Source organism: Cebus imitator, unplaced genomic scaffold (assembly GCF_001604975.1).
Source record: "Cebus imitator isolate Cc_AM_T3 unplaced genomic scaffold, Cebus_imitator-1.0 Scaffold404, whole genome shotgun sequence".
Lineage (NCBI taxonomy): Eukaryota > Metazoa > Chordata > Mammalia > Primates > Cebidae > Cebus > Cebus imitator.
The window spans coordinates 1,670,728-1,683,975 of record NW_016107719.1 but is presented as its reverse complement, the minus strand read 5'-3'; the positions used below and the strand labels follow the sequence as shown (position 1 = coordinate 1,683,975).

The 13,248-nt window shown below is 44.3% G+C and overlaps 2 protein-coding genes across 2 annotated transcripts in view; one reads left to right on the top strand and one right to left on the bottom strand.

Moving 5' to 3' along the window:
* The window catches only part of CBY1 (chibby family member 1, beta catenin antagonist), a 27,474-nt gene extending 25,347 nt beyond the window's left edge, over window positions 1-2,127 (bottom strand). The window contains exon 1 of the mRNA XM_037731538.1: window positions 2,118-2,127. The gene's annotated coding sequence lies outside the window, so the exon portion shown is untranslated. The remainder of the gene's footprint in view (window positions 1-2,117) is intronic.
* Window positions 2,128-4,695: 2,568 nt separating this feature from the next.
* The window catches only part of FAM227A (family with sequence similarity 227 member A), a 52,131-nt gene continuing 43,578 nt past the window's right edge, over window positions 4,696-13,248 (top strand). The window contains exons 1-3 of the mRNA XM_017509003.2: window positions 4,696-4,818; window positions 10,549-10,618; window positions 11,455-11,565. Coding sequence (XP_017364492.2) covers window positions 4,753-4,818; window positions 10,549-10,618; window positions 11,455-11,565 — 247 coding nt within the window. The 5' untranslated portion in view covers window positions 4,696-4,752. The remainder of the gene's footprint in view (window positions 4,819-10,548; window positions 10,619-11,454; window positions 11,566-13,248) is intronic.

Below are 13,248 nucleotides of genomic sequence, written 5' to 3'. Positions count from 1 at the left end.
GATCAGGTTGACCTTGCCTCTTCTTACCTGCCAGCCCTTCTACCTGGCCCAAAATCTGCTTCTTCTGGCATCATCCAGGCTCTACTAGCATCTTACTTCCCTGGCCTGTCTTCATTCATCCTCATCTCACTTCTGACCCTGAGTTGTATTCCAGTGTCACAGAACTCTATCTCTGGAGGACATTACAGTTTGTCCAGCAAATAACCTTCTGGGGCTATAAATAACCTCAGGCCTTTCCATCTCTTGTAGAGCTTATTCAACTTCAAACTTTGCTACCAACAGCTAGCTGCATGTACCACTCTCCCCCTTACTTTCCATGCTTCTCGGAAGCCCTTCTTAAGATAAGGCAAAGTGTGATCCCATCAGAATTTGCTTCAGGGTCTCATTCTGCAGGGCCGCTTTCCAATGTCCCCTCTTTCTTCTTAATCTTACTCCAAACAAGTCCATTTCACCTGCTGCGAATTTGTCATGTCCCTTCTTGGTGTCCTCATTTTTCAAGTATCCTCTGATTTGTAAGAACACTTGAGAGTAATGGAAGTAAAAGTGAACCTTGCTTTATGTGAAGGGAGTGAGGGATGATAGGATTATGGGGCTTTTACAAAGAATATATCCTAGACCACTGAGGCTAAGACAGAAAGCAATGTAAAAGCTGAGAGAGTAGGAAGAGGGGCCGTCTAGCTGAACAGATTTCAAGTGATAAACAAGGTTAAGATACCCTTTGACGCAGCCATTGTCACCTGAAAATCTCTCATAAAGAAATATTCTAAAATATGGAAACAGCTCTCCATGTGACATGTGCATCACACCTTTATTTATTTATTTTTCATTTTCTTTGTTTTTTGTTTTGTTTTTGTTTTTTTGTTACCCAGGCTGGAGTGCAGTGGTGCAGTCTCAGCTCACTGCAACCTCCTCCTCCCAGGTTCAAGCGATTCTTGTGCCTCAGCCTCCTGAGTAGCTGAGACTATAGGTATGTGCCACCACGCCCAGCTACTTTTTGTATTTTTAGTAGAGACAGGGTTTCACCATCTTAGCCAGGCTGGTCCCAAACTCCTGACCTCAAGTGATTAGCCCACCTCAGCCTCCCAAAGTGTTGGGATTACAGGTGTGAGCCACCATGCCCAGCTAATTTTTGTATTTTTAGTAGAGACAGGGTTTCACCATCTTAGCCAGGCTGGTCCCAAACTCCTGACCTCAAGTGATTAGCCCACCTCAGCCTCCCAAAGTGTTGGGATTACAGGTGTGAGCCACCATGCCTGGCACACAGCATTTTATTTTATTATTATTATTTTTTAATTTTTGAGACAGAGTCTCCCACTGTTGCCTGGCTGGAGTGCAGTGGCGCAATCTCGGCTGACTGCAATTTCCGCCTCCCCAGGTTCAAGCAATTATCTTGCCTCAGCCTTCCAAGTAGCTGGGGTTACAGGCACCTGCCTTCACCCCCAGCAAATTTTTTGTATTTTTAGTAGAGATGGGGTTTCACTATGTTGGCCAGGCTGGTCTCAAACTCCTGACCTCATAATCCACCCGCCTGGTTCTCCCAAAGTGCTGGGATTACAGGTGTGAGCCATCGCGCCCTGCCAGCATTATTTATAATTGTAAAAAAGTGTAAATAACTTAAATCTTTAATCTCCAAGGAACAGTTAAGTGTATTAAGGTGTTTCCTCCAAATAGATTAGTATAATGTCACTTAAAATAATTATTATGACGACTTATGGAGAGAGATCCAAGATGGCTGATCACTAGCAGCTCAGGATTGCAGCTCCCACTGAAAGAGCAGAGAACGAGAGGACGCCACACTTTCAGATCAATTTTTGTTGCTCACGCACCAGGAGATTCCCAGCGGAGGAGCCCTACGTGTCACCAGCGCGAATCTTGAGCCGGTGAAGCGGTTTTGCCGCTGCCTGGTGCGGCGGTTCTTGTTGCAGAGTCAGAAAAGCACCATCAATCTTAAAGCCGCTGTTTCGGCCAGTGTAGTGGGTTGCTCAGATTCTAGCGCTGGGAATCAACAAGTTGGACGTCCATTCAGAAACCCAACTATAAAGATGGTAATTATAAAGACCACAGATGGATAAATTTATAACGAAGGGAAGAAACCAGCCTAAAAAGGCTGAGAATACCCAAACTCAGAACGCCTCTCCCTCTACAGGGGATCACAGTTCCTCATCAGCAACAGAACAAGGCCTGATGGAGAAAGACTGTGTTCCATTAGCAGAAGCTGGCTTTAAAAAGTGGATGATAAGAAACTTCTGGGAATTAAAAGAACTTGTTCTAACCCAATGCAAAGAAACTAAGAACTTTGAAAAAAGGTTTGATGAAATGTTAATAATAACACACAATTTAGAGAGAAATATAAATGAATTGATGGAGCTGAAAAATACAACATGAGAACTTCGCAAATTATGCACAAGTTTTAACAGCCGAATTAAGCAGAAGAAAAGATATCAGAGGTCGAAGACCAACTTAATGAAATAAAACAAAAAGACAAGATTAGAGAAAAAAGGATAAAAAAGAAAGAGCAAAGTCTCCAAGAAATGTGGGACTATGTGAAAAGACCTAATCTACGTTTGATAGGTGTACCTGAATGTGACCAAGAGAATCAATCCAAGCTGGAAAGTACGCTTCAGGATATTATTCAGGAAAACTTTCCCAACCTAGCAAGGCAGGACAATATTCAACTCCAGGAAATACAGAGAACACCACAAAAATATTCCTTAAGAAGACCAACCTCAAGGCACATAATCGCCAGATTCACTAGGGTTGAAATGAAAGAGAAAATACTGAGGGCAGCCAGAGAGAAAGGTCAGGTTACCCATAAAGGGAAGCCCATCAGACTCACAGCAGATCTCTCAGCAGAAACCCTACAAGACAGAAGAGAGTGGGGGCCAATATTCAACATCCTTAAAGAAAAGAACTTTCAACCCAGAATTTTACATCCAGCCAAACTAAGCTTCATAAGCGAAGGAAAAATAAAATCTTTTGTGAACAAGCAAGCACTCAGAGATTTCATCACCACCAGGCCTGCTTTACAAGAGCTTCTGAAAGAACCACTACAAATAGAAAGGAACAACCAGTATCAGCCTTTCTAAAAAATACCAAAAAATAAAGAACATCAACATAATTAAGAAATTGCATCAACTAATGGGCAAAACAGCCAGCTAACATTAAATGACAGTATCAAACACACATATATTGTTATTAATTCTAAATTTAAATCGACTAAATCTCTCAATCCAAAGACACAGACAGGCCAAAAAAGCCAAGACCCATTGGTATGCTACATCCAGATCCATCTCACATGCAAGGATACATAAAGACTCAAAACAAAGGGATAGTGAAAAATTTACCAACCAAATGGAGAGCTAAAATAAATAAATAGCAGGAGTTGCAATTTTTACTGATAAAATAGATTTCAAAGCAACAAAGATCAAAAGAAGCAAAGAAGGATATTACATAAAGATAAAAGGATCAATGTAACAAGAAGAGCTAAAGATCCTAAACATATATGCACCCAATACAGAAATACCCAGATATGTAAGACTTATAAAGAGACTTGGACTCCCACACAATAATAGTAGGAGACTTCAACATCAATATTAGATAGATCAATGAGACAGAAAGTTAACATCGATATTTAGGACTTGAACTCAGATCTGGAACAAGTAGACTTAATTAACATTCATAGAACTCTCCACTTTAAATACACGAAATATATACTCTTATCAGTACTACATCACACATATTTACAGGTTTAAATGAAATATTGGTTGGCTGCTTGTTAATTATTTTCTTCCCTCTTTTTTTTTTTTAATGTCTCTATTATTAAACACAATTACAGGCATACCCAGTTTTAGACTGCATTCTAGCCCGGGCAATAAAGCAACACCCCTGTTCTCTCTCCCTCTTCTTCTTCCTCTTTCTTCCTTTTCTTTATTCTTTTTCTTTCTTTCTCTCGTTCTTCCTCTAAAAAAAAATAAATAATAATAATAATAAAAATTATTATGACTATCCTTTAGCTGAAGGAAGAATGCTCCTAATAATGAATGGAAGAGAAATTAGAGTAGTAAAACAGGCATACACTGAGATTATAAAATATGGACAAAAATATGTATGTAAGAAATACTGGCAGGAAAGTTCCTAAGTCCTAACAGAGTTGTTAGGGTGGTGGCATCATGGATGGCTGTTTTTCACTAAAAAGTGACATATATAAAATATGTTTCAAGGTGTCTATAGTATGGTCACCTCTCATTTATAATTTGCAAAGTAACTCATTTAAAAAAAGATAAAGAAATGTGGGCCGAGTGCGGTGGCTCATGCCTGTGATCCCAGCACTTTGGGAGGCTGAGGTGGGTGGATTACTTGAGACCAGGAATGTGAGATCAGCCTGGGAAACATGGCGAAACTGTGTCTCTACAGAAAATTTTAAAAATAAGCCAGGCATGGTAGTGTATGCCTGTAGTCCCAGCTACTTGGGAGGCTGAGGTGGGAGGATCCATTGAGTCCGAGAGGTCTGCTGCAGTGAGCCATGATTGCACCACTGCACTCCAGTATGGGTAACAGAGTGAGGCCCTGTCTCAAAGAAAAGGAAGAAAGAAATGTGAAAAATATGAAAGTTTGCAAAGAAAATAACTAAGGAGAGAGGTCTTGCAGACAGGGGCTGCCCTCCTCACCAGACGAGCCCCATCCTGTTGTGTGTGTAATCACCACCCTGAGTTTCCTTAGCAGACTCACCTCCCAGCCTGTCTCATTGGCTCCATGCACCAGGTGAACCAAAAGATTGCTGACATAAATCTGCATACTGAGCTTCCAGCCAACAGCCTGGTGAGTTACCTGTGCTGGAGCTGAGGCAAAGCTTCTGACAGGGAAGGGCCCCGGGGATCATCAAGGTGTCCCAGTGCTCTGGGGCCTTTCTGTTTATTTGAAAACATGTTTATACAACTGAGTTCTCAAAGTTGATATTTTTAATTAATTTTATTTTTCATTTTTATTTTTATGTATTTATTTTTGAGACAGAGTCTCACTCTGTTGCCCAGGCTGGAGTGCAGTGGCGTTATCTCAGCTTACTGCAACCTCTGCCTTCTGAGTTCAAGTGAATTCTCCTGCTTCAGCTTCCTGAATAGCTGGGTTTACAGGCACACGCCACCATGCCCGGCTAATTTTTATATTTTTAGTAGAGATGGGGCTTCACCATGTTGCTCAGGCTGGTCTCAAACTTCTGACCTCGTGATCCACCCTCCTCGGCCTCCTGTGCTGGGATTACAGGCATGAGCCACCATGCCCAGCCTATTTTTTATTTTTTTGAGACGGAGTCTCACTCTGTCACCAGCCTGGAGTGCAGTGGCACGATCTCAGCTTACTACAAGCTCCGCCTCCTATGTTCAAGTGATTCTCCTGACTCAGCCTCCCAAGTAGCTGGGACTATAGGTGCATACCACCACACGGACTACAGGCACATGCCACCATGCCCAACTAATTTTTGTATTTTTTAGTAGAGACGGGTTTCACCATGTTGGCCCAGATGGTCTCAATCTTTTGACCTTGTGATCTGCCCGCCTTGGCCTCCCAAAGTGCTGGGATTACAGGCATGAGCCACCGCACCCAGCCAATAAACTATTTTTCAGAGCAGTTTTAAGTTCACAGCAAAATCAAGCAGAAAACACAATTTTCTCATATACCCTCTGCCCCCACCCACATACAACCTCCCCTTCTGTCAACATTACGCACCATAGTGCCACATATGTTAGAATTAATGGACCCACATTGTTACATCATCATCGCTCAACATTCAGAGTTTACAATAGGACTCACTCCTGGAGTTTTACATTCTATGAATTTGGATCAATACATAATGACATATATCTACTATTGTAGTGTCATACAGAATAGTTTCATTGTCCCAAAAATCCTTGTACTTTGCCTGTTCATCTCTTTATACTCCTTAACCCCTGGCAACCACTGCTGTTTTTTACCCTCTCCATAGTTGTACCTTTCCCATAATGTCATAGTTGGAATCATATAGTATGTAGCCTTTTCTCATTGGCTTCTTTCACTTAGTATGCTTTTATGTTTCCTCCACATCTTTTCGTGGCTTGATAGTTTGTTTCTTTTTAGTGCCAAACATTCCATTGTCTGAATGTACCGTGGTTTATCTGTCCACTACACAGGGACATCTTGGTTGCTTCCAAGTTTGGGCAATTACAAATAAAACTGCTATAAGCATCCATGTGCAGGTCTCTGTGTGGATGTAAGGTTTCACATCATATAAGTAAATACCAAGGAGCACAATTGCTAGATCATATGGTAAGAGTATGTTTTGTAAGAAACTGGCAAACTTGGCCAGGCGCAGTGGCTCATGCCTGTAATCCCAGCATTTTGGGAGGCCAGGGTGGGCAGATCATGAGGTCAGGAGTTCAAGACGATTCTGGCTAGCATCCTGAAACCTTGTCTCTACTAAAGATACAAAAAATAAGCTGGACGTGGTGGCACACACCTGGAATCCCAGCTACTCAGGAGGCTGAGGCAGGAGAATTGCTTGAACCTGGGAGGCAAAGGTTGCAGTGAGCTGAGATCAAGATCGTGCTAATGTACTCCAGCCTGGGTGATGGAGTGAGACTTCGTCTCAGAAAAAAGAAACTGGCAAACCCTTTTCTAAAGCGGTGTTATCATTTTTCCTTCCCACCCGCAGTGAATGAGAGTTCATGTAGCTCCATATCGTCACTAGTATTTGGTGGTGTCAGTGTTCTAGATTTTGGTCATTCTAATAGGTGTGTAGTGGTATCTCATTGTTGTTTTAATTTTCATTTCCCCAATGACATATGTCTTTGTGTATCCTTATTTACCTACCATCTGCAGATCTTCTTTGTTGAGATGTCTGTTCAATCTTTAGTACCCACTACCCTTTTTTTTGAGTCAGTCCTGCTGTGTCACCCGGGCTGGAGTACAGTGACATGATCTCAGCTCACTGCAACCTCCACCTCCCGGATTCAAGTTATTCTCCTGCCTCAGACTCCTGAGTAGCTGGGATTACAGGCATCCGCCACCACACCTGGCTAATTTTTGTATTTTTAGTAGAGATGGGATTGCACCGTGTTGGCCAGGCTGGTCTCGACCTTCTAACCTCAGGTGTTCTACTAGCCTTGGCTGGAATGGAAATAGGGCACAGCTTGCAACCTGGACATGAGACTCAGAGGTCTGAGATCAGCAGACCTCAGGATTCATTTGTTCATTAGTGCACATCTATTAGGCACTTCTTTTTTTTTTTTTTTTTTTTTTAATTAGGCACTTCTTTATATACCAAGTGCTAGGTGCCATCTACCAGGGCAGGACAGATGCTGGGGAAACCAGTCTGACTACGGTACTCAGAAGTCAAGGTCTGGACACATAAAGAACGTGGCAAACTGTCCATGAGAGGGTAGACAGGGAGCCTGGGGATGAGTTCTGGTGGCAGCAGGCAGTAGGCATCTGACAGACCTGACCAGCTACCTGGGCAGAGGAGCGGGAAGGACAGGCAAGGTGTCCCTTCCCCCAGGGCACGTGGGGATCAAAGTTGCTCCTGACAGCCACATCCTAGCACTAGTGTGCATTTCTCTCTAGTTTCTGAACAATAAATTTGCTTAGCAATTTTTTTTTTTTTTTTGAGATGGCGTTTTGTTCTCGTTGCCCAGGCTGGAGTGCAGTGGTGCAATCTCAGCTCACCGCCACCTCCGCCTCCCGGGTTTAATTGATTCTCCTGCCTCAGCCTCCCAAGTAGCTGGAATTACAGGCATGCACCACCACGCCCAACTAATTTTGTATTTTTACTAGAGATGGGGTTTCTTCATGTTGGTCATCTGGTCTCGAACTCCTGACCTCAGGTGATCAGCCCACCTTGGCCTCCCAAAGTGCTGGAATTACAGGCATGAGCCACCGTTCCTGGCCTCGCTTAACTCTTCTTACCAGACTCACTCCCTCAAGAGCAAGTTGCCCACCATCACAGCCTCGCCACTGACCTAGTTCTCAGCCTGTAGGTCACTCCTCTAGAAAGTCGGTCCCTACACCCTTAACTGCACAACTAGTGTAGACACCCCTCTGTGTATTCTCTTGGCATCCTGTCCCTGTTCTCAGCATCACTGATCACCCTGTAATGACGTGCTTCTCCCCTGCCAGCCTGTGAACCCTTGGAGGGTATGTATGGTATCCACTGTTCGCTGTTGCATCTTTGACATTGGGCACAGCATTTGGCCTTTAGTAGATGATCAGGAAATATTTGTGGAATGTATGATATAGTCACAAATTCTAGCTTCTCATCTGTATTTCAGTCGTCTATTTTCAGCTACCTAGAGCAGTGATCCCTGTACTTAACTAATCATCAGACTCTCCTTGGAGATTTTTTTATTTTGAGACAGAGTCTCACTCTGTCACCCAGGCTGGAATGCAGTAGTGCAGTCTTGGCTCACTGCAACCTCCGCGGTTGGGGTTCAAGCAATTCTGGTGCCTCAGCCTCCTGAGTAACTGGGATTACAGGTGCCTGCCAGTATGCCTAGCTAATATTTGTAATTTTAGTAGAGACGGGGTTTTGCCATCTTGGCCAGGCTGGTTTCAAACTCCTAACCTCAGGCGATCCGCCCGCCTCAGCCTCCCAAAGTGCTTGGATTACAGGCATGAGCCACCGCACCCAGCCTCCTTGGAGCTTTTTAAAAACTAAAAGAGCTCTCTGATAGTAAGTGAAAACAAGGTACAGAACAGTGCATCTGGCATGCTTCCATTTGAATGGGGATGGAACATCTCTGGAAGGGTATGCAAAAAACAAGGTTGGTTGCCTATAGGGATGGGAATTGGGCAAGGTGTAGGGAGGGAGACTTTTGACTGTGTTATTTGGTCTTATGTAAATTGCTTATTGGTTTTTAAAATGTAAGTAGAGAATTATTCAGGAGCCACAATAAATGCATAAAAAATTCAAGACCCAATGCAGACCTAGGAAATAAATATCTCTAACATAAAGGCTTGGGAATCTGTGTATTTGAATACTTCCTAAAATGCCAGTCATTGGCCCGGTTTGGGAGTTGCCTTCCTGGAGAACAGCCCCACTTGTAGGTCCTGCAGTCATGTCAAAGGTAAACTCAGCTCAATGCGGGTCTTACTACCTTTCCCCTAAAACTTGCTCTTCTTTCAACATTCAACTATCCTTTCTCCCCTCTTTCTGTACAATCTTATCCATCCTTTCAGGCCATACAATGTTTGCCACAATGACATTGGTAAAGATCAGAGGTATTGCTATATTGCTACAGTGACTCATACCCATCCAATTCATTCATCCAGTGCCTTGAATTTCAGCTTGCTTAATTGGAGTAACAATGTTAATACACAGACTAACCCATATGACCATCCCCCCACCCCGCCCACTGGCACACACACAGATACACACACCCCTGCACACGTGTCCAGTACCTTTCACTTATGCAGAGCAGGGAGTGCCGATGCAAGGGTAAGATGGGGGAGGCCTGGAGAGGCATTTCCCAGTTTATCAAGCTTAAGAGTACGATGCCACCGACACTCATGTCCACCTCTTCTGGATAGTCCTCTGTGACTGCTCTGGCCCACGCTGACCTCATTTTTTTTAGCACTACATTGTTTCATGGATGCTGATTTGGCTCTCCAAATAGACTATAAGTTCCTTGAGGGCAAAAACACAGACTCATAGACTCATACTTCTTTGTTAACTTTGTTATCTAAGTTCATTGCTGGATTCTTTGCTGATAATCAATGCAACTTAGGTCACTAACATTCATTTTTCTTTTTTTTTTTTTTATGAGATGGAATCTCACTCTGTCACCCAGGCTGGAGTGCAGTGGCACGATCTCAGCTCACCACAACCTCCACCTCCCAGGTTCAAGCGATTCTCCTGCCTTAGCCTCCCAAGTAGCTGGAATTACAGGCATGCGCCACCATGCCTAGCTAACTTTTGTATTTTTAGTAGAGACAGGGTTTCACCATGTTGGTCAGGCTGATCTCAAACTCCTGACCTCGTGATCCACCTGCCTCAGCCTCCCAGAGTGTTGAGATTACAGACGTGAGGCACTGCACCCAGCTGACTTTCATTTTTCTTTCTTTTCAGGGGGGTAGGAAGAAGGGGGGTGGGGAGGAGTCAGAGATCAAGACAAGTCTCTTTTGAGAGGTCAAGGGGAAATAGATACCCCTTATTGAACAGCTCCTATCTGAAAGCCTCTTTGCCAGTGTTTTAAAATACCTTAAGTACTTTATTTTTGACCCTTATAAGGAACGTGGAAGATGGCTATTATCCCACTTTTACAAAGAAATTAAACAATAGCTTGTTTAATTTACAATTCCTGCTCTAAATCACTTACTCCTAGAAGGGGCAGCATGAGACAGTGGGGACACTCTGGGGAATGATGTCAGTGACATTGAGGCCACCAGGACCTACCACCTGTGGAAAGACAAGGTACTGGCCACAAACTTTGTTCCAGGTCTAAGACAAAAGGCCCAGTTCCTGAACCCACCCTTCTCCAGGACTTGCATTAGTCCCTAATCCCTCCTTTTTCTTGGTTTTTGAAGGCAATTGAGAGATTTGAGTTGGAGAAGAAGGCTTTAAGAGAGAAAAGTCACAGCAGCCCAGGAGAAAAAGGCAAAAATCTTTCTCTTAGCTTTGATGCTGTTTTCATGGGGCTTGGTATTTTTAGTATCTAAAATGCAACTGAGTAGGAATCCCAAGTTTCAGATGAGGATATTTCTGTCTTCTTCTGAAGGAGCCTTAAATCTGAATTCTTGACATTGGGCAAGAAGGAGGGAGGAATAGTACCATTTAGACACCACCTACATGTGACACCAGGTGCTTTTATCCATTCCCTTGTTAATTTTTTTTTTTTTTTTTTTGAGATGGAGTCTCGCTCTGTTGCCCAGGCTGGAGTGCAGTGGTGTACTCTCAGCTCATTGCAATGTCCACCTCCCAGGTTCAAGTGATTCTTTGGCCTCAGCCTCCCGAGTAGCTGGGATTACAGGCATGTGCCACCACGCCCAGCTAATTTTTGTATTTTTAGTAGTGATGGGGTTTCACCATGTTGGTCAGGCTGATCTCGAACTCCTGACTTCGGGTGATCCACCCACCTCGACCTTCCAAAGTGCTGGGATTACAGGCATGAGCCACCGCACCCAGCCTCCTTGCTAAATTTTTATAACACCTGGGAGGTAGGTACCATTTAATATATTCTATAGATGGGGAAACAGCCTTGGAGGGAGGGGAGTAACTTACCTAAATTCACAGCCTGTCTGCTTCTCCTTGCTGCTTCCCTGGATCAAGTGGTCTAATCAGATAAGTCGGTAACACAGTTGGGATCTACGAGAATAGTAGTAGGAGTGTCATTTGGCAGCTCAGGTGGAATGAAAAAGCGCAGCTGTAAGCATCGCACAGTTGTGGACAGACCCTGTGGTTACTCATTTATCTCTTCCTCCATTTTTTTGCAGTAAAGAGACAACGAAAATCTCAGTATTCCTGCAAGGGCTCAGAACTCAGACGTGCCAGATCTTTTGTTATAAAAAGGGTAAGGGATCTACTGCTGGGTCTGTTTCTGACTGGCTTCTGCTAGGCATGAAATAAAGATTTTATTCCTGGGGAGGAGAATACTTGGTGCCTGGGTAGTGATTATGAAGAAAAATCACAGAGTTCCTAAATCCAGAATTTCTCCTGACACCCTTAAAAGGGCAGAGCCCACCCCAACCCCAAAATAGGGAGTGCTGCAGAGGTCACATGTCTGTTCATTTTTAGAACTTAGAAGGTTTCTCAGCCAAGCACAGTGGCTCATGCCTGTAATCCCAGCACTTTGGGAGTCTGAGGTGGGTGAATCATGAGGTCAGGAGTTCAAGACCAGCCTGGCCAACATGGTGAAACCCCATCTCTACTAAAAATACAAAAATTAGCTGGGTATAGTGGTATGCGCCTGTAATCCCAGCTCCTCAGGAGGCTGAGGCAGGAGAATTGCTTGAACTGGGACCCTGGAGGCGGAGGTTGCAGTGAGCCGAGATCACGCCATTGTACTCCAGCCTGGGCTACAGAGCGAGACTGTGTCTCAAAAAAAAAAAAAGGTGTCTCCCCTCAGAGATGTTCAGGTCTAGTCCAGAGCCACTGTACCACGCAGCTGCAAGGGGCTGTCCACACTGCAGGCTCCTGTGCGGCTGCTCTGAGTCACACCCCATGCTAGTTGTACCACTGCAGATGCCTCAGGAAGCTAAGATTCAGGAATAGTAAGGTGACTTGTCATAGGGTCATGCAGCTCACGGATGCCAGGCCCGACTTCCTGCTCAGTCCTCTGACTTAGGAGGCTCTCCCTTCTGCCTCCCCTGCAGCAATCTGGCCCCACCACACAGACCCCAGTTCAGATCCTCCTTGACTTATTCTTTTTTTCTTTGAGATGGAATCTCTCTCTGTTGCCCAGGCTGAAGTGCAGTGGTGTGATCTCGCTTCACTGCAACCTCCACCCTCCAGGGTTCAAGTGATTCTCCTGCCTCAGCCTCTCAAGTAGCTGGGATTACAGACATATAGTACCACGCCCGGCTAAATTTGTATTTTTAGTAGAGACAGGGTTTCACCATGTTGGCCAGCCTGGTCTCAAACTACCAACCTCAAGTGATCTGCGCACCTCAGACTCCCAAAGTGCTGGGATTACATGAGCCACTACGCCCAGCCCTTGGCTTGTTGTTTACACTGCATGAGTCTTAGGTATCCAGACTTTTAAATGCTGGGGAATCTGAAACAGTATGTTGTTCATTTCCTTCTTACACCTGTTAGCCTTGGAAATTCCAAAACAGCACAAGGCCTAAGAAGGGTGTGAGTCTGCATTGAAACTGTCATACAGTCCATTGATGGTGGCTGAGCTAAGTGTCCTGCACAAGGTGGCATAGCCAGCATGTGGCAGACCTGACACCTGACTCCAGTCATCTGACTCAGAGTCAGTGCCACGAATCATGAGCTGTTCTTCCACTGCCCATGGCCAGAGCCCAGTTAGGAAGTCATTTGGGCCATCCAGATGTTTCAGTGGCACCTTTGGGTGGCAGTAGTTTCCTCTTTTCCATATTTTTATATTTTTTATAGTCATCATGTTATAGTTTTATCATAAAAATAATTTAATGGGCCGGGCGCGGTGGCTCAAGCCTGTAATCCCAGCACTGTGGGAGGTCGAGGCGGGTGGATCATGAGGTCAAGAGATCGAGACCATCCTGGTCAACACGGTGAAACCCCGTCTCTACTAAAAATACAAAAAA